At 37.1% G+C, this 22,337-nt stretch overlaps 1 protein-coding gene and 1 long non-coding RNA gene across 2 annotated transcripts; both read right to left on the bottom strand.

The window, feature by feature from the left end:
• Positions 1-9,085: 9,085 nt before the first annotated feature.
• On the bottom strand, positions 9,086-9,778 carry LOC137233529 (uncharacterized). The gene is made up of 2 exons (XR_010947504.1): positions 9,465-9,778; positions 9,086-9,379 (listed from the first exon to the last, which is right to left on the bottom strand). It is a non-coding gene; the product is annotated as an uncharacterized lncRNA (long non-coding RNA).
• Positions 9,779-21,123: 11,345 nt separating this feature from the next.
• Positions 21,124-21,983, bottom strand: LOC137233528 (uncharacterized). Its single transcript, XM_067756620.1, has 2 exons — positions 21,808-21,983; positions 21,124-21,727 (listed from the first exon to the last, which is right to left on the bottom strand). Exons 1-2 carry the CDS (start codon positions 21,814-21,816, stop codon positions 21,425-21,427), a joined length of 312 nt encoding a protein of 103 aa, XP_067612721.1. The 5' UTR covers positions 21,817-21,983; the 3' UTR covers positions 21,124-21,424.
• Between the last annotated feature and the right edge of the window lie 354 nt (positions 21,984-22,337).

Here is a 22,337-nt window from a genome sequence, read left to right as displayed (position 1 = left end):
AAGTGTTGATGATAGGCTAAGATGGCAAGACCTTACTTAGTTACAGAAAGTGTCTAATTTTTGAAATGTACATATACACTTACTGCTCTTTATTCAACTGTTATATAAAGTTACCTAGCAAACCTTATATGATGTACACACGCAGGCACTAATTCGTAGATCACTCTCCCATTCGACACTGAGACTTCAAGTACGTGCAGAGCTACGTCAAATTCCATACATTCAGAGCGAACCATCTCATTCGGTGATAATCCATTTTGAATCATGTCGTTGTGATTTTTATCAAATTGTTATCGAAATCTATCAGAAAGTTCAAGAAAAACACACACATAAATCACAAAAAGAACCAAAAACGAAAAATTGTTAATTAATTGAATGTACGTATAAGTTTTTTTTTTACGAAAAAGTCACAGTTTGCTTACATAGTTCAAGTGTATACAAACTTTCGAGAGCGCATCATCTCATGCGGTGATGATTTTTTCTGAATCATGTCGTAGACTATGCTAAGCACGACAGTTTATTTAATTTGTATTGAAATCCCATTAGACAGTGAGCCGTCTGAAAAATATCACCTGCTCACAAAACGTTTCCAAACCAACCTTTCCGCCCAATATCTACCCATCCGCATACCAAGTTGAAGCTTGCACAGCAGATAATCTTTCCTATTTGGCATAAAGTCCAAATTGGCAAGAACGCTGTGTTATCATATACCCAATGTTTACCGAATGTATGAAGGTCATCAAGGAATACCAGTTACTACTGGAGCTTGCGCTTCCCCCTATAAGTTACGCAAGAGATGCTTTCCAGCTGGGCGACTTATTTCTGGACAAGTCCGAACTCAGGGTAATCAACAGCTTCTCAAAAGTCTAGAACTTATTGGTAATAAGAGAAGAAGTGCTCGTTAAAACGTCTCATAACTTACCAAACTGAGGTGCAAGAAAAGCTCCCTTAATGCCAAAACAAACGTCGGATCACCCCCTGCTACAACACAGAGCCCCTCATCGAAAGTAAAAGTGAATATAGACTCACCTTTATTCAGGTGCCCGGATAGTGGTATGCATTCACATCAGCACCAAAAATCAGACTGACTTGCATGACAAAATGAATGTTGCTTGGATTTCTTATTTCCACTGGCCTCATTGCGAGGTGATCACATCTCTTGTAATGGAGCAACACTCCATCTCCAGACGCCTTTGTCCAAGTTCAAAAGAAGTACAATCAATCCTTTTTGCTACAAAAGGACAACTAGAAGCCCCAAAGTAAACCAATTTGTATTTTCCAATAGGTGTACCTACTGTAAGAGGCGACTAAAACAGCAAATTGTTTCAAGGGGTTGTGTAGCGCACAAGGTTTTGCCAGCGCAATATATAGCTTCTCCAACCCAATTGTCAACCTCACCTAACCGTGGCAAATCCTGTTTATTTAACATTCGAGGCTCTGGCGAACCCAAGTTCCTCATGGATATAGAGGGTGGGATGGCAGGATAGCCTAGTAGGTTTCTTGTGATCATACCAAATTGCTCCAGAGATGATGGGGCTAGTATCGTAATGGGCTTGTTACCGGAACGTGCCAGATCCGAATCCGGCAAAGGACCATCAAAGTCGTTAAAACTTCCCAAGGTCTTCGGAGATTGTCCTTATCACTACAAAAGCAGCTATACATTCGGGGTGGGATCTTATTCATTTATTTGGCACAATACCTAGTCCTTTTTCTCCTCTGAACCATGTCGTTGGCATTATCCTATAGCTTTTTTATCGGCTTATTGTCGTTAGCGAAGTATTATCTGTTTGTGATCGGCTTGATATTGCCGATAACTTTTGATAACAAATAAAATGTTTTAGTGATTCGACAACTTATCGACAACTTTTCGTTGATAACTTTTCGATAGCATGTTGATAACTTTTTAAACAAATCGATAATTTTTGGAGATAATTTATATATTTAGATAACAAACAAATCTATAATTGTTTAACACCATGTTATTAAATTTTCGATAAACTTTCGATAACTCATCTACGAAAAACCGGTAACTCATTGATAACGGCCACCGTGGTGTGATGGTAGCGTGCTCCGCCTACCACACCGTATGCCCTGGGTTCACGCCCCGGGCAAAGCAACATCAAAATTTTTGAAATAAGGTTTTTCAATTAGGGGGTCGCCCCTTGGCAGTGTTTGGCAAGCGCTCCGGGTATATTTCTGCCATGAAAAGCTGTCAGTGAAAACTCATCTGCCTTGCAGATGCCGTCCGGAGTCGGCATAAAACATGTAGGTCCCGTCCGGCCAATTTGTAGGGAAAATCAAGAGGAGCACGACGCAAATTGGAAGAGAAGCTCGGCCTTAGATCTCTTCGGAGGTTATCGCGCCTTACATTTATTTTATTTTTCATTGATAACCTATTATCGATAGCAAATTTCTTTCTTTTTTTACCACAAATCGATAATTCATCTATAACTTGTTGATAGCTCACCTATAAAAACCGATAGCTCGTCGAAAAGAAAAGGAGAACGCGCCCATAATCGCATACATTACGCCTAACTTCAACCTACGCTTATATTCTGTATTCCACCATACAATATACCAATACGCTATCAATCAATAAAATTACGCTCCATAATGGATGGTCTAGACGTTGACATATAATCCTCTTAAGCAATCGAATTATTTCCTCAATAACACTTCCTATAATGCATTTGTTAAATATCATAAGAAATTATCTTACCGACAAGCCCTTAATTACGCACAAAATTAAGCTTGGGTCGGCTGTAATTTTGGTTCAGTACAAATTTAATTGGAATTCGTGTGAAATCATTAGTCTCATAGCAGCAAACCGGCTACTCCTTCACATCAATTCAATAATAAATACAAACATAGATTTTATGTGCGTACTAACAAACTTATAGGCATGTTGATTGAAATTTCTTACATTTAATTTCATATAAAACACAAAGCAAAATTAACGGCAGCAGCAGTTCAAACAGACTTTCAGCCCAATAAACAACAAACCACCAACACAAAACATACCGATTAATTACCAATTAATAAAAGCTTAAATTTCCTCACATTCTTGACAGATCGCACTCTTCACTCTTCTGGCAGTAGCTGCCGCCAAACCTGGCCTGCTTGCCGAAACTCACTCCGTTCTAGAGCCAGCCGTGATTGCTCAAACTGCTTACGTTGATACTAGTGCTTCCTCAGCCATAACTCATCAAAGTAATATCAACTTACTAAGGAAGGTACCAGTTGTTCATTCAGCTCCTGTTGTGCATGCTGGCTCTGTGGTGAAAACAATTTCAGCTCCTGTATATCACTCAGCTCAAGTCTACCATTCAGCTCCAAAAACTATTTCAGCTCCAGTTCTTCATTCTGCACCCGTAGTTCACTCAGTTCCATTAGTTTATTCTAATCATGTGGTCCATTCTGCTGCTGAGGCTCACTCTGCTGCAGTGGTTCACTCTTCCCCAATAGTTCACTTAGCACCAGCATTCCATTCTGCTCCAGTGGTCCATAGCGCGAATGTTCTACCTGAACTTCACTCAGCTCCTCTAGTCAAGGCCGTTGTATAAAAATCACGTGTCACTATGTTTGTCCACGATGGACTCCTAGACTACTGAACTGATTTTGAATTTGTTTGGCACACCGTATGTAGTTTGATCTAACTTGAAATATAGGATAAGTTATACCTCAGTTTATGGTTGCAATATTATTTTATTGCAATTTTTTTTAAATGTTTATATGTATTAATAAAATGTTACGTATACGCACCGGCACTCATTTTATAGGTGGTACTTCCGTGTAATTGGTTGGTGTTTAATTAAACAACCTGCTTATCAATAAAAAATATTATAGCGAATTATATCAAGTATAGCACATCACCAGGCCCGTCGAGGGGGGGGGGGGGGGGGGGGGATGAGGGGATTACCCCGGGTCCGGGGTTTCTTAGGGGGCCCGCGGCTTAAAGGTACTACGACATTTTTTTTTTTAATTCAGGAGAGTCTTTAATTGTTCCATGTGCAATTTTTAAGCCGAATTTCAAAATAAAAACCTATATATATATAAAAGAAAGACTAAAATGTGTTAGTTGGTCGCCGGTGTTTGAAGAAATGCGTGTTCAAGCTTTCACACAAGTTGCGTATACCTCGCGCGGTGGTTATAACATAGCTTTGGTTGCGATCGACGTACAGGGTCTAGAGATATAGACCAAAAAATGGACCCGGATACCCCTAGAATGTGTGGCTAATATGGATATCAAATGAAGGCCGTTGCTGAGAGCTCTAAAGTAATTTCATTGTGATATTCGATTTAGTCGCATCAACCTGACAAAACTGATAAATATGCATGCGAAGCCGAAATAAAGACATGAATTAATAATACCCACATACCTATTTACATACGTCCTATGCGATTTGCCTAAAATTTGGTATAAAAATTTGCCTATATTAGTATTTACGACCCTTTTTTTCCGGGAAGTAGACCGAAAACTGACTGGGACTGAGACTCGGAGTGGCACTGGGACTAGGACTGCAATAAACTACATACCACCCTCTGGGACAGGCAATAAGGGATAAAGGAGAATGAGAAGAACTTGAGAGAAGAGAAAAGAGAGAAGGAGGAGACTGAGAAAGAGACGAAGATGCAGATATATGAAGCGAAAAAGACGGAGGGAGGAGTGAATAAAATGATTAGGAAAAAGTGAAGAGGGGGTGGGTAGAGTTAGACGGAAAAAGCTTAATAAATGTATGCATATAGGCCAAATTTAGGGCAGAACAAAGTCTACCGGGTCTGCTAGTAAATATATATAATGTGATAGTTATATTAATATTAAAAGTTCTAAAATAAAATAATGAATTTTAAGATCATAAATAATTAAAAAAATGTATTTAATTTCCCTGCGGCTCCGTCTGCTCAAAAAAAAAAAAAACATAACATAAAATTTGTTCAATCTAGTTGCGATAGGATGCTGATATCAGTTAAGAAACTGCCCATAGAATATTCTTAAAACATAAATATAAAATAGTCCGAAGATAAGCTCGAAATTATTCATAGAAGGTTCTGTTATGATCTGAAAATAGTACGGAATCAAAGAACCATTCCAAAAAGAACCGGTAATAGTCCTGAAATAATTTCAAACGACTTATTTTAATAGGCGCGAAATGACCCTAAAATTATTCAAAAAACATTGCAACATATTTCGAAATAGGAAGGACATGATTCTGAAATACCGATATGGTCCAGAATAGCCACGCAAGTGGCAGAAATAGTCTCAAAAAGGTCCTGAAAAGGTCTCGAAATGATCCTGTATTTATCTGAAAATGGTTTAGAAATAGTACCGAAAACTTATTCAAACTACTTATACTGAAGTAACTATGTACCAAATTCAAGCAACTTTCTCAAAGTTTACATGCGAATATCTTCGCTCCAAAAATTGCAATGTGATATCATACTGACCCGAAATAGCTAAGGACAGCATACCAAATGGCGAATTCTTTTCAAATTTATGTTCAACTTAAAATGCCTCTATTAGTGACTATACTCAGCTGTAAATATATTGACAACATAAAATAGCTATTACCACTAGTGGTTGTGCTATAAATTATGGCAGCAGTGTACAGTTGTATTTATGTAGGTGACTAAAGTCCAAGCTCTGCGCGTGATCCATCAAAGTTGAAATAATGTTCTTTTTTTTACTTAAACTTTTTTCTGATTCTTAAGCCCGGTTTTTCAGTAGTTGGTTAAGCTAGGCTTAAACTCTAGTCAAATTTAAAATCCAGTTAAACTACTGAGTAGTTTTTGAGTCGCATGTTTAAGGCCGCCTTTGGGGTAGGCTTTTTTATACGGCAACATTGGTATAATTTGTAGATACGACAACAACTGAATTTTGCTTACCCAACAAACATTTAAAAGATATTTCTCCAGCGAAATATATATATACATAGTTCTTAAACCATAGTTCTTAAACCAGATAGTTCTCAAATTGATATCTCACTTCATTCTCCAATCGCTACCCAAACTTTGAGAAATTTTGTAAAATTTATAGTTCTCGAGTTGACCTGCAACGTCATTAGCATTTTAAAATTATTATCCAATCTTTGAGAGATTTTGAGAAATGTACAGTTCTCAAATGAATATTCGACATATTTCTCCAGTTGATATCCCACATTGGATATCGTGTTGAGGTTAAGTTGAAAAAAAATCTCCAAGGTGGTACCACCAAAGCCAACAGCTTAAACAGAAATAAACACCTGATTGATAGTAGTAATGAAGCGTAATTTATCAAAATTAAATTACATATATTTTATTTTATTTTCGTGAAAATACTGTAGTATTGGAATATTTCACTTAAGTCCAGTCAAAGAACCACAAGTTGGGAACGATCATTTTTTCAACTTAAGTAATAGCATTTTTCGCTTTATAAAAATGTTGAAATAATAACTTGGAGTTTTAAGTTCAATATTTCCTATTGAGAACATATTTCTAATAATTAGAATGAATAAGACATATTACATATATTGATGAGTTAACTATATGTACACATGAATTTTATCTTTTAGTCCTCATTAAATCGTTGAACTAAGAAGTACTTTTGTTTTATTGTACCGGACATTCACGCAAGTATAAAATCCCCTTCCAACAAAAAAGTTCCCTCTTTTGCTGATTAAACTATGATTCTCGAGTTGAGCCGCTGTTTCGAAACAGCTTTTGAGATTTTAGAAGTATGACTAGTTATCAACATGAGCTCTAATGGTACTCAAGCCCAAATGCTTGTTGGGTATATCCGACGCCATTTCAAATGAACGCTAGGTTCACTAGAGTTTAAACCTGCAAGATCGGCTGCTTAAGCTCAGCTTAAACTTCAGTTAAAGTAGACTGAAAAACTGCAGAATACGTTTAAACGTAGTTTAACTGACAAACTGAGTTGATCTTGTACTGAAAAACCAGGCCTTAACTTTACTTGCTTAAGCATATTATTTCGGTTTGTCAATGAGCATTTTAGTTGTTGCAATTCATTCCTATATTGTGTCAGTTATTTGGGATTTTATGAAAAGAGCTTTGAAAAAATAATAGTTCTTTTATAAACATTCGTAATTATAATCAGTTTTCTTTGTTAGTTGGAAGTTCAAGTTCAATGTGTGCAAGTCTAAGACATTGATCTCTGCCTTGATTCTCTACTCATATACAAAGGTGAAGTCAGTACATTATGTTTAAGCTCACATCACCATCGACGTATATATAAATAAATATAACCAAACTTCCAAAGTAGTGGTAATCGTCATAAGTACTTCAAAAATGTTCAAGAGGTGACTGGAAAGGAGACATGGTGCAAAGTAAATTCGCAATTTTAGTTTTTGTTGTTGTTGTTGTAGCGATAAGGACACTCCCCGAAGGCCTTGGGGAGTGTTATCGAGTTGATGGTCCTTTGCCGAATGAAGATCCGGTACGTTCCGGTACCAAGCCCGACCATCTCGGGAACGATTTGTTACAACCACATGCGACCTTCTACGCCATCCCGCCGTCCCAACCGCCAGATCCATGAGGAGTTCGGGGTCGCCAGAGCCTCGGCTGTTAATGAAAAAGGATTCGCCAGGGATAGGTGAGGTTGACAATTGGGTTTGGAGAAGCTATGTATTGCGCTGGCAACCACAAACCCCTTGAATCCGGTATTTTAGTCACCTCTTACGATAGGCATACCTACCGCGGATATAGTTTAACCCACTGACCCGCTGGGGGACGGTCTACGCCGTTTGGGGCACTGCTAGAGTACATCGTCCACTTACTCAATCAAAAGAAACGAGGAGTTAGCAGTCTCCAACTGATACTCCTTAGACACCTGCAGGATAAAAATATCAGCAGATAAATTTTTGGCTCCAAACGGTTCGAACGGATTACCGACTAGCCATGCGATATCTGCAGCAATTGGTTTGAGGAGATATGTGCATCAAATTGGCGCCCTGTGCGCTTCTTGGGCTTGGATCTTTGATACCCGAGTGACACAGCAACCAACCAGCCAAAAATGTTCAAACTTGCAAACAAATACTAGCCGTGACATCATGAGGAGTATTGCATCCGTAGTGGACGATGAGCTATTTCTTCACACCTACTCAGCTGTTTTATCCATCCTCAGAAAGCATTCAAACTAATTATCTTTTTTCAATAAACAGTGGTGATATGTAGAGCTTGAACTTTTGGGGAACTCTAAACTTGTCAGACTATCAAACTGCAGATTACTGTACCGCTACACGGTTGAAAGTTTGATTTTAAGCTTAAAACATTTCTAGACTATACACGTGTCTAAACCAAACATTCTCGGCCTCAATTTGAATCAGTTAGGTTTAAAACTAAAGCATTGACCATTGCATTATCCATAGCGTTTAAATTTTACTAGAGCTTTGAAGTTTTGACAGCTGATGTCAATGCTAGTCGACTATCAACTTTTATCGTAAATGGCAAATCGAGGATTTTTTTCGCTTAAGTCAAACTCACACAATCAACATAATATCAGAAACCTCTGGATAAAACCGCATGCTATCGGAAGTTCCGATTGCTATATGAGCACAGATGCCTATCCAAACTTCTTTGAGCTTGATTGCACCATTATTTTAGCTTGGCGTTCATTCCAGCTTTAACTGCTGCCTCTGCACTTATTCTCCGCAACATAGTCCATAGGCTTGATAATTTCGAGAAGAAGTTGGAGAACGCTCTGAACCTTTTGCAACATAAGAAAACGATCCTCGATGACCACAATGGAAGAGAGGTCTGAAGTGGCAAACTTCTCCGAACTATCTCATTAAGATACAATACTAGTTTTAATGCTGTCTCCTTGCACTTTGACACTTTTGACATTGTGATGTCCTTAGAAATTGTTATTGCCCCTTTTTGTAGATTTTTGAATGCATTCTGAGGTGACTCAGTAGTGGGTGGTTCTAACATAGTCACAAACTTTAATGAATTTATGTACATATGTAAATTTATGTATGGTTCTTCAACACAAAACCAATATGGTCTAAGCCTAACATAAACATGATGCAAAAAATTCTTACCCGCACGAACTTGGGTCCCAATCACTTATAATAATCAAAAGAAGATTCGATAAAGATTCATGCTGTAGTTCAGAATTTATTCTAGTTTAATCGTATGACAAGCTTCATCGGCGGTAAATTTGAAGAAATGGAGAATCAAAGAGAGCCCCACTAGGTTTATAAGCAGTATTCCAAGCTGGAAAGCGGCGAGTTTCCGAGGACGAGTATTGCCCTCCAAATGGTAAAATCCGATCAAACGGTAAGGAATAAGGTCTCCGATTAGGATCAACAGTTTCCGCAGCTGGATACTCTGGTTTAGCAGTTGATAAGGCTGATGCGATAGCAACGATTGCAAGAAAGGAGATCTGTTTTGAAATTAATAAACATATTTTATTTATTTTTAGCTTAAATAAAAATTTAATTTGTAATTTAAAAATATATTTTACGTACAAAGTGTTTAAACATTTTGCTCCTCAAAAAGTTCAGACTTGTTTGAAACGCGAAAGCTGATTGCTGTTTGATGAGCCACTTGCTTAGAAATTTATAGTACCGATATAGAGTCTATCTAAAAAGCATGAAAAGACTTAATATATAATCCCTTGTTTTCCATGCGTTCAACCTTAAAATTCGTTAAGCCAATGCAATATTTCATAATCCAAAAACTTGAGCCTTGCAGCGGATCGCTCTAGTTCCGAAGTGACGTAGAACTATCTCAGTAAAAGACAGTACTAGTTCTTATTCTGTATCACGTCGCAGTGCATTAAACTGACATATTTAATACTGTGATAAACTATGAAGTAGCAACTGCCCCGTTTGTAGACCTTTTAAACGCTTTCTTAGCTGGCTCAGTAGAAGGTGGTTCTTAAATAGTCGCAGTTTTTGATTACAGTTTAAATACATAAACCTCGAATTTCAGCGCTGTTGGTACAAGCGTGACTAGCAGCTGTCCAGATCTCAATCCGATTAGCACCACTTCGGAGTAAATCATTAAACCTAAAGTGCGAACAGGGATGACGAGCAACTTGTAGAACCTGATTTTTGGTCGTCGAGAGAGAACTTTACTTTTCAATTGCCTCAGTCCAAAGTAACATTTGTTGATAAGAGTTCTTCTCCGCTTGATGTCTATGCTTGCATTGATTTTTCTCTTAATGCTAGTTCCCAAATAGGCGAAATCCTTCACAGCCTCGGATTTATATCCGTCAACAGTGACGTGGCTTCCAAAGCGCGAATGCGCAAATTCTTTCTTGTATGGCAGCAAGTACTTCGTCTTGGCCTCATTTACCTCAAGACTAACTTTTTTTTTGCTTCATTTTCTAATCCAGCGAAGGCAGAACTCACAGCGGGTTTATTTAGGCCAATAATAGCAATATCATCAGTATACGCTGTTATTGTACGCTGTTATAAAAGACTGTACCATCGCTCCGGAAGAAGCTAAGGTGCTTAGCGAAACGTCGAGCCGAAATAAGTAGTGGAGTTTTATTTAACTTTGCACTAAGCAAATAATGGTGAAAAAGCCTATTTCTACTGCCTGTACCATCACGGTTTAGTGCTGCTGCTAGAATTTTTTTTTCAGTATTAGGTCATAGCAATTGCACGAGATTGTCTGGAGCCTCATTGTGTTTTGTTGAGAGGTCCTTTCCAATCCTTTTGAAACGTTGCACAACGTCGTTTAGCAAAGAATTATTAACTTTGCAGGGAACTTAAATTTAGACATAGCAGCACACAAGCAGCTTCTCTTCGCGTTGTCAAATGCTGCTTTGAAATTGATGAAAAGTTGGTGAATGTCGATTCTCTTATCGTGAGTTTTCTCCAGGATCTTGTGCATCGTGAAGATCTGGTCGATAGAAGGTTTACCAGATCTAATAAGGTCCAATCAGTTTATTGACTGCGGGCTTCAGTGTTTCGCACAGTACAATAGATAGAACCTTATACGCGATATTAAGTAGGCTGATTCAGCGGTACTTGGCGCGGCATGCGAGATCGGCTTTCTTGTAGATTGGGCACAGTACACTGGTGCTTTACGTAACTGTCTCCCATTTTCGCTGCAGGAAAATTACTTTAGGTACAGCTTTAATGAGAAAACGCAATTGCATGATGGCCGTATTGCCGCATAGCGTAGACGCGTCATTTTAAAATTCAAGCTCATTTAATTATATGAAAACGAGCAGAATTCAAAGCTTGGATGAAACAACCCATCTTAATTATATTGGCCACTATCTGAGGCGTAGCGTGTGAGCGTATTCGCTATATTTATTGAACAAGATATGAGTTGCAGAGCAAGTCAACAATCTCTCATAATTAAAAAAGAATTAAAACCCTTTTTTTGGAAATTTGAATGGACTGTTGGGTATTTGTACTTTCTATTCGAAACATTATAGTATTATAGCTGTTGTGAGTTGATATTATATGTAACTATGTATGCGATCGTTTTACGACAACGCGCTCACGCCGCAATTGCGTTTTGGGAGTTTTCTTAAGGCGATTGATTATATAACAAAGCTAAATGTTAACAGTCATTTAATGCAGTTTATGGGATCCGATTCTATTTGAGTTAATTTGGTAATTAGGCTTATCGGATTCCAGATAGTGTTTAAGTTAGCGCCAGCAGCTAACGAATAGCCAACAGCCAAACTATCAGTTAACAAATTGTTAAGTTGTGTGATGAGTTAATTAAATTACACGCATGCGTGCAAGTATATAAACAGTTAGCTGTTTTAACATTTTCATTTGATTTTCAAAATCCTCAAGAATCCAATCGAGCTACTGGATACTTCAATTTACTTTTAAGCTCATAGACTTTGTTATACTCAGTTGAGCAGAGCTCACAGAGTATATTAAGTTTGATTGGATAACGGTTGGTTGTACATATATAAAGGAATCGAGATAGATATAGACTTCCATATATCAAAATAATCAGGATCGAAAAAAAATGTGATTGAGCCATGTCCGTCCGTCCGTCCGTCCGTCCGTCCGTCCGTTAACACGATAACTTGAGTAAATTTTGAGGTATCTTGATGAAATTTGGTACGTAGGTTCCTGAGTACTCATCTCAGATCGCTATTTAAAATGAACGATATCGGACTATAACCACGCCCACTTTTTCGATATCGAAAATTTCGAAAAACCGAAAAAGTGCGATAATTCATTACCAAATAGAGATAAAGCGACAAAACTTCGTAAATGAGTTGAATTTATGACGCAGAATAGAAAATTAGTAAAATTTTGGAAAATGGGCGTGGCACCGCCCTTTTTCATTTAATTTGTCTAGGATACTTTTAACGCCATAAGTCGAACAAAAATTAACCAATCCTTTTGAAAGGTAGGGGTAGGGGCATAGATTTTATGATATTAACTGTTTTCTGTGAAAACGGGCGAAATCGGTTGATGCCACGCCCAGTTTTTATACGCAGTCGTTCGTCTGTTCTTCCGCTCGACCGTTAACACGATAACTTGAGCAAAAATCGATATATCTTTACTAAACTCAGTTCACGTATTTATCTGAACTCACTTTGTATTGCTGTAAAAAATGGCCGAAATCCGACATTGACCACGCCCACTTTTTCGATATCGAAAATTACGAAAAATGAAAAAAATGCCATAATTCTATACCAAATACGAAAAAAGGGATGAAACATGGTGAGGTAATTGGATTGGTTTATTGACGCGAAATATAACTTTAGAAAAAACTTTATAAAATGGTTGTGACACCTACTATATTAAGTAGAAGAAAATGAAAATGTTCTGCAGGGCGAAATATAAAACCCTTAAAATCTTGACAGGTATTACATATATAAATAAATTAGCGGTATCCAACAGATGATGTTCTGGGTCACCCTGGTCCACATTTGGGCGATATCTGGAAAACGCCTTCACATATACAACTACCACCACTCCCTTTTAAAACTCTCATTAATACCTTTAATTTGATACCCATATTGCACAAACGAATTCTAGAGTCACCCCTGGCCCACCTTTATGGCGATATCTCGAAAAGGCATCCACCTATAGAACTAAGGCCCACTCCCTTTTAAAAATACTCATTAACACCTTTCATTTGATACCCATATCGTACATACAAAGTCTAGAGTCACCCCTGGTCCACCTTTATTGCGATACCTCGAAAAGGCGTCCACCTATAGAACTAAGGCCCCCTCCCTTTTAAACTACTCATTAACAGCTTTCATTTGATACCCATATTACACAAACGAATTCTAGAGTCACCCCTGGGCCACCTTTATGGCGGTATCTCGAAACGGCGTCCACCTGTGGAACTAAAGATTACTCCCTTTTAAAATACTCATTAACACCTTTCTTTTGATACCCGTATTGTACAAACAAATTCTAGGGTCACACCAGCTCCACCTTTCTGGAGATATCTCGAAACGGCGTCCACCTATGGAACTAAGGATTACTCCCTTTTAAAATACTCATTAACACCTTTCTTTTGATACCCATATGGTACAACCAAATTCTAGGGTCACCCCTGGTCCACCTTTATGGCGATATCTCGAAAATGCGACCACCTATACAACAACCACCACTCCCTTTTAAAACCCTAATTAATACCTTTAATTTGATACCCATATCATACAAACACATTCTAGAGTCACCCCTGGTCCACCTTTATGGCGATATTACGAAACGGCGACCACCTATAGAACTAAGGCCCACTCCCTTTTAAAATACTCATTAACACCTTTCGTTTGATGCCCATATTGTACAGACAAATTCTAGGGTCACCCCTGGTCCACCTTTGTGGCGATATCTCGAAAATGCGACCACCTATACAACAACCACCACTCCCTTTTAAAACCCTAATTAATACCTTTAATTTGATACCCATATCATACAAACACATTCTAGAGTCACCCCTGGTCCACCTTTATGGCGATATCTCGAAAATGCGACCACCTATACAACAACCACCACTCCCTTTTAAAACCCTAATTAATACCTTTAATTTGATACCCATATCATACAAACACATTCTAGAGTCACCCCTGGTCCACCTTTATGGCGATGTTTCGAAACGGCGACCACCTATAGAACTAAGGCCCACTCCCTTTTAAAATACTCATTAACACCTTTCGTTTGATGCCCATATTGTACAGACAAATTCTAGGGTCACCCCTGGTCCACCTTTATGGCGATATCTCGAAAATGCGACCACCTATACAACAACCACCACTCCCTTTTAAAACCCTAATTAATACCTTTAATTTGATACCCATATCATACAAACACATTCTAGAGTCACCCCTGGTCCACCTTTATGGCGATATTTCGAAACGGCGACCACCTATAGAACTAAGGCCCACTCCCTTTTAAAATACTCATTAACACCTTTCGTTTGATGCCCATATTGTACAGACAAATTCTAGGGTCACCCCTGGTCCACCTTTAAGGCGATGTCTCGAAACGGCGTCCACCAATGGAACTAAGGATTACTCGCTTTTAAAATACTCATTAACACCTTTAATTTGATACCCATATCGTACAAACACATTCTAGAGTCACCCCTGGTCCACCTTTATGGCGATATTTCGAAACGGCGTCCACCTATAGAACTAAGGCCCACTCCCTTTTAAAATACTCATTAACACCATTCGTTTGATGCCCATATTGTACAGACAAATTCTAGGGTCACCCCTGGTCCACCTTTGTGGCGATATCTCGAAACGGCGTCCACCTATGGAACTAAGGATTACTCCCTTTTAAAATACTCATTAACACCTTTCTTTTGATACCCATATTGTACAAACAAATTCCAGGGTCACCCCTGGTCCACCTTTATGGCGATATCTGGAAACGGCGTCCACCTATGGAACTAAGGATTACTCCCTTTTAAAATATTCATTAACACCTTTCATTTGATGCCCATATCGTACAAACGCATTCTAGAGTCAACCCTGATCTACGTTTATGGCTATATCCCTAAATGGCGTCCACCCATAGAACTATGGCCCACTCCCTCATAAAATACTCTTTAATGACTTTCATTTGTTACACATGTCATACAAACACATTCCAGGGTTTCCCTCGGTTCATTTTCCTACATGGATATTTTCCCTTATGTTGTCACCATAGCTCTCAACTGAGTATGTAATGTTCGGTTACACCCGAACTTAACCTTCCTTACTTGTTTTTTAAGTAGAGTTCGCTGAACTATAGGTAGTCGGTAATCTATAGATTGCTTCCATGAAAAGCTTGTCGGTGAAAATTCATCTACCGGAAGATGGGAAGACGTGGTGATGTGTGCCATTTCTTTCCGGATATTTTTCAAATTCATGGCATAGTGAAAAACTGCTCAGTGGTAGACTTTTCAGATCTGAAGCCGCACTCAAAACGCCGAATCAGTGAGAAGAATAATTCTGCGATAGCCAGCGCATTTTTCAGTCATATTTGATTATCTCCTCCAGCAATGCCCCATCAGTCAGGATCAGAATCTTTCCCGCGTGCTTGATTGCTGGCTTCGTCCAAGAGGCCAAAGGGTGTTCGCTCTCAAACATGATTTATCAGTTCACCGTTTTCTATGGGAATTGCAAATTGGAACTTTCCACGTTTCCTCAAATTTTTGGAAAAATCGGGCGTAATCGTTTGCATAGTGGATCAAGTGCTTACACTCATATTTTTCTGTGACTACGGTTCTATTTTGTAAAGCCTATACTTACGGCAGCATTCTCTCATTCCTCTCGTTCCATTCAATCTGACCCATAGTTGGGCACAGTGCATTAACTTTTCACTTCCCTTTACCACTAAAACTTTAGTTTCATTCAAACTCGACAATGCAGCTGCAAGTACAAACAAATTTTGTAGTAGTGAAACCGAAAATTAAATGCACTGTGCCTAACTGTGATCTCATCAACTTATGTGAATATTGTCCTTTTTTGGGCATTCCTTGCCGTACCAGATGCTCAAATTCTAAACTCCTGCTATCAGCTCCAAGTGCTCTCAGAGAACTTCAGCTATATTTTAATCCGACTCGATGAAAGGACTTCGAGTCGAGCGAACATTTAAAATATTGTTGGCATGCCGTCCGTCTATCACAATATGGACGGTCTGGTTTTGTAGCCATGTAGCTTGATGGAACCTTAAATGCCTCTCTGGATCCACCCCTGCAACTTCATAAGAAATATTTTCTCGAAAATTATAAAAGAGCCTCAGAGCAGAGATTTTTGCTATTTAAAAGGACTGTTGGTTCTGCAACGAGAAATTCGCGGCCTCCAAACTACCTGCAACTTAAAAATGCAAACATTTCGTAGTTCGATTACATTTATGATTTCTTAATCTCTCAAGTATACCTAAAATACATCTTCCGAGGCCCTAAACACCACCAGTTAAGAGGTAGTCTTAACTCCAAACACTTTTGTAGAACATATAAGCTGACTGAGGCGACTATTTTGACAAAAAGGCGTGAGTACTCGCGTAGTTCGATGTGTTAACATAAAGGCGTACGCCTAGAAAACTAATGTTTTTAAGTTAACTGGAGCTCGCCAAGGGGCTGTCGTTAAACTACGACAGAGCTTACTTTACCAGACAAGAATATTTTCGGACATTTTGAGTGGAGACTCGTCGGCTACTTATGGAGTGAGCCGTTACACAGACAAGTTTTTGTTTTATTATAGGCTTACTATCAAAAATAAATTATTTTCATAAAGTTATCAGTTTGATACGGGCTTGTTGTTGTCGACTAACCGGCCTCGTATTGATTTATTATCGGCTTCTTATTAACGGGTTACATATGAGCCATCCATTTTATATTAAAGTTTCGAGTGGTATTCTATAGCTACACTCGGACAACAAACCTATAACTTTTTGATAAAATATCGATAGATTTTCGATAAATATTCGAGAACTTTTTAAAAAGAAGTCAATGACTTTTCGATAACTATTTGATAGCAAACCGATAATTTTCGATAGCAAATCGATAATTGAATCGATAAAACACTCTCATTAACCGATAAATTTTCGATAGTAAAATAACAACGTCTTATATTAAATCGATAAATTTCTGATAGATAATGGATAACTTTCCCATAATAAGTGATAGCTTTTCGATATGAATCCAATAACTCATCTATAAAAAAATCGATAACTCGTCGACAAAAAATTTACAAATCATTGATAACCTCTGTTATCGAAAGCAAATTTATAACACTTCAAAAAATAGATAGCTAGCTTTGTCTCGTTGATAGCACACCTAGACAAAAGGATAACTCGGCAGTAAGAAACCATTCCACGATAGAGCATAACCACATATGTAATAGATGCACAATTCGTTTGAAAATTTAACCACCGCCAGCGCGATCTTTGTTTTATTGCTTACTAACCTAATGGGCAGAGCTGCTCGACCCCTGCACACTTGTAGCACTTTTGTTTTTGTTTTGCCCTGAATCATACGCACAGATTCAATTCACACTTTGAATATAAAAAAAAATTCATAGCACTCCCATATGCCGTCACATATAATTTCGAATCACATGAAAATGCTTGAATTTCTTATGAAAGTGGCAAGAAAAAGCACTCCTGTATGAAGCTCAGGCACTTGTGTATGGTAAAAAAATGTACGCTAACAATTTGACAACTAAAAATTATTTAAAAACATTATAGCACTGAAAAAATTTGTAATCAAAATTGATTCATAAATAAAATTAAAATCGATAATTGACCGCGGAGCTAAAATATATGGGGCATATGACCAAAGAATGTAAGCAAAACTGTACCAAAACAAGAGGAGTCTATTCTAACTTCATATGATTTTAGTTAATTACCCTCAAGGGAAGTCAGTAGCTAGTGGTACAAAATTCTGCTTCAGAACTAGATCTAAATTGCCAAATAAGTATTACTTCGTTAATAGCTAGATTTTAAGTTATAAAATCGACAAAAAAACTGCTAACAGCTTTAAGTAGTTGGAGCTACATATGAGTATGACTCTTTCTCAACACTTTCCACCAGTACGTAAATATCGAAAAAGTACCAAAAAGAAATTTGCATATAGTTAGGAACTAGTGAAAAGTTAATGCCGCGGGGACAATTTCCACCGCCTAGGACATCGCCATGTTAAATTCGCCAGTTGAAAAGATGTAAAAGCGATAGATGGCGAACTATTAGTGGTTCAGAATGCAGTTAAAATGCACTTATCTTGAACTTGAGATTCTCCTTTCGGGGTAGTTTCTGTGACTTTTTATTTCAATTCGGTATATTATTTTTCATGGTTATGAGACATTTTTTGACTGGAAGTGTGAGGAAACGTTAAGTGATCATCCCCATCATTTACTTGTTAAACATTTTATTAAATTCAAGTGGTATTTCAGCATCTCAGTAATCACTGTTGCTGATATATGTATGTAAATTTGAACACAAATTTAAATCAAACCACGCGGAGCTCTCTAATTAAGCATTTCAAAAGTTTTCAAATTCAATTTCCGGTTTCCCCCATAAATTCAGAAAACAAAAATTCAGAAACACATTTTTCAGAAAACATTAGTCAGAACCCTTTTTCATAAAGCCAAAATTCAGAAGTCAAAACTCAGAAACAAAAATTCAAAAATCAAATTTCAGAAGTAAAATTTCAGAAGTCAAAATTCAGAAGTCAAATTTCAGAAGTAAAATTTCAGAAGTCAAAATTCAGAAAGTAATCAGACAGCAAAAAAAACATAAAATTTTGCACAAAATTTAGTGTTTTTTGCTGTCTGATTACTTTCTGAATTTTTACTTCTGATTTTTTTTTCAGCCTGGAAAACAGCAACGTCGAAAGAAGGCGTTATATTCAATCGAATTATGGAATATGTACACTGAAAGAAAAAGACTGGTATAATCAACCGAAATACGGGTCAATTCAATCGAAATTTCTGTCAATTTTTATCCATCGCAACAAGATGTTGAATCAACTGCGCACAAATCGTTGATTCGTAATTGAACGTTTTAGTCAAATGAACAAAAAAAGTTGGTGCGACAGCTTTGTACGAAAGTACCTATGTTGTGGCATTTGCAAGGCAGATGAGTTTTCACTGAGATCTTTTCATGGCATAAATAGACTCGGAGTGCTTTCCGAACAGTGCCGAGGGGCGACCCCGCTTAGGAGAATTTTCTTCTAGTTGAAAAACCTTATTTCTAAAATTTTTATGTTGCTTTGCCCTGGGTGTGAATCCATGGTCTTCGTTGTGGTAGGCGGAGAACGCTACCATCACACCACGGCGGCCTCCATATACATACGTAAATATGAGCATACATATAGTACACAGCATACATAAGTACAAAGTAGAGAGCACAGTGAGCGTAACATTTTCTTTGAAATTTGCTCATGTATTGACTGTTGATCGCTGTTGAAATGACCAGTGAGATCAGATGTGTCAACAAAAAAATTAATTAGATTGATTATGAATCTGTCAATTTTACAGAATTTTGTTAACTTTCTGTTGAAACGACTAAACTAATTTGTTCGCTTGATAAAGAACTCGATCGAATTAACCATAATTCGATCAATTTCACCGAATCTCCGTTAATTCAGGAACAACAGAACCGATTTGTTGATTTACTAGCACCATTTCTTTCAGTGTATAACATCACCAAATTGGGTGAAGTCCGTACAAATAATTCCATATAAAGGTGGCACAACGTCATTCGAAGTGCGTTTAAGACACATTCTCACATATTTAATTGCATAAATAAAATAAAAAACAAACAGGCAATAATAGAAACAAAACTGCAACAATTTTCAGCTGGGAGCCATATCGGAAACGCAAGAAAAAATATGAAGACTTCGTTTTTTTTATCCTGTAAATTCAAAAGTTCGCGGGTTCGAATCGAGCTCAAGGCCTAACAATAATTATTTTATCATTATTATTGTTATTATATATTTTTTCTTAATTGAAACAACAAAAATTGTTAATACATTCAATAAATATGACACTATGGCATCATTGCCATGAAACAAGTTCAATTTCCACATCACTCCGCAACAGATGTCGCCGTTCTGTGAATATCAATTGGCAAGAACCAGGATAGAAGTAGAAATAATGAAGACAAACAACCAACCGCTGTGATAGCTGAATGGTTGTAGCAGCGGCGCCTAAACGTTGCCGATGAAGGAATTTAGCAGTTCCCGAAATAGATCTATACAACGAGCTTTGGCAGTTGTCTAAATTTTTTTCTTTCTTCTATTCTAACTTAAAATTGTTTCAATTGAGAAAAAATGTATCATAACAATAATAATGACAAAATAATTATTGTTAGGCCTTGAGAACGATTCGAACCCGCGATCTTACAAATGAGTAGCCGGATATAACAACAAAAATTATAAATTCATTTGAAAAAGATAGACGCGAAAAATTAATTAGTTACATGCTTTCTATTGCACACAATACAAAATTTTAGATTGTACTACTTTTTCTTTATACATAATTCCTTCCAAATAAATAAACATTTTTGAATTTTGAAAAAAATTTTATGTTTTTTCTGTCGTCTGATTACTTTCTCAATTTTGACTTCTGAAATTTAACTTCAGATATTAGACTTCTGAGATTTGACTTCTGAGTTTTGACCTCTGAATTTTGTCTTTCTGAAAAAAGGATTCTGACTAATGTTTTCTGAAAAAATGTGTTTCTGAATTTTTGCTTTCTGAATTTATGGGGGGCACCAAATTTCCAATGCAACATTCGCCGAAATCTCTACATTCACTTATAGTATGAATATTTAAAACCAAATTCCGGCGATATATGTATACAGAATATGTTCCCACAAAAATTGAGGCTAGAGGTCAATGTAATTTTTCGCTACTTTCAGAATTAAGTTTATTGGCTCTTGTATGTTGGTGATGCTATTTACGTAATATTTTTAGCAAATATTTTGTAACTTGAAAGCAAATATTCAACTTTTTCCGACCACAAAAAATTTAAATTTTTTAAATATATTTTTTAAATACAAAAAAATGCTCAGTGCACATACAATTTGTACATGTATTGTGATTTGAACTTTCATATAAAAATTTTTGAGCATGACTGTTAAAGGGGAAACCGAAAAAGGTAATTTTTGGCCAAGCGCGTAGATTTTACGCAGGACTACTTTAACTTGATTAGTTCATATGAATTTTATTATATTTATTAATTTCACTGTTTTATAAAAATTGAATAATACTTTATACATATACAAAGCTCAATTTTCCACAATTTTCACAGTTATATATGTACAATTTACGTGCATATGTATATATATGAATAATTTAATTTACATCTCTAGCATAAATGAGCAAAAAAACATTGCAAGGCATCCTTCAATCATTGCCTTTCGCAAACAATACGATCAAGTACAAATAAATAAACATTTACTATATTTACACATCAGTTCACATTTTTAATAATTATACTGCATTTGGTAATGATTCCCACTCATTGCGCATGCGTATACGCCCTTCACTCACGCACATATACTGGGCTGATATCCAATATTTCATATCGCTCAGCCAAACGTTCATTTCGCGCCAATGTGCGATTCACATCTAATGGTTCCACATAGCCCAAAGAACGTCCCATTGGCGCTAATACAAGATGCGCATGCGTTTTAGATGAACCCTGATATGAGACCACCGACGGTGCTGAGTCAATTATAATACCCACTGCCGCTATTCCAGTACCCGACGTTTTATCGATTGGCTTTGCATTGCAATAATAATGGAAAACGACGTAGCTAAAGAAAAGCGCGACAAATGTGGAAAACTATAAAATATGCAAAAATGTGAATGGAAATTGCAACATTGACAAATTGACTCATTTCATGTACCACAATACATACTTACATATTTCATGTCTACGCGCTTGAACTATTTCAATTGTTCAATATGCTCAATGTCTCAACTATCTATAAAATAATGAAGGCGCGCACAATTCAAAATCGCACAAGACTAGAAAAGCGCAATGCTGTGGATAGACTGAATGACTGACTGATGGCTCAATGGTTGGTTGGTAGGTTGATGCTTAAGCTGGTGGCCTGGCTCACTTACTAACAATATCTAATAACTTGGCTATATGAATGAGTGAGTGGGTATTTAGTGAGCCGGTGTTATTGTTGTGAATGTGATTTGTACTACAAACGTATATACATAAACATATGTACATGCAGTAGCTTTAATCTTTTGATATAGTTTTGAAAAAACCAACAAATATATTTCAGAAAAATCAATTGTATTTCAGAAAAGCTGAAATTAATATCAGAAAAGTGTAAATGTATTTCAGATACATCAAATGTATTTCAGATACATCAAATATATTTCAGACACATCAATTCTATTTCAGAAATCATCAACTTTGTTTCAGAAAAGATCAAGTA

Source organism: Eurosta solidaginis, chromosome 5 (genome assembly GCF_040869045.1).
Source record: "Eurosta solidaginis isolate ZX-2024a chromosome 5, ASM4086904v1, whole genome shotgun sequence".
Taxonomy (NCBI): Eukaryota; Metazoa; Arthropoda; class Insecta; order Diptera; family Tephritidae; genus Eurosta; species Eurosta solidaginis.
This window is presented reverse-complemented; position numbering and strand designations above follow the sequence as displayed.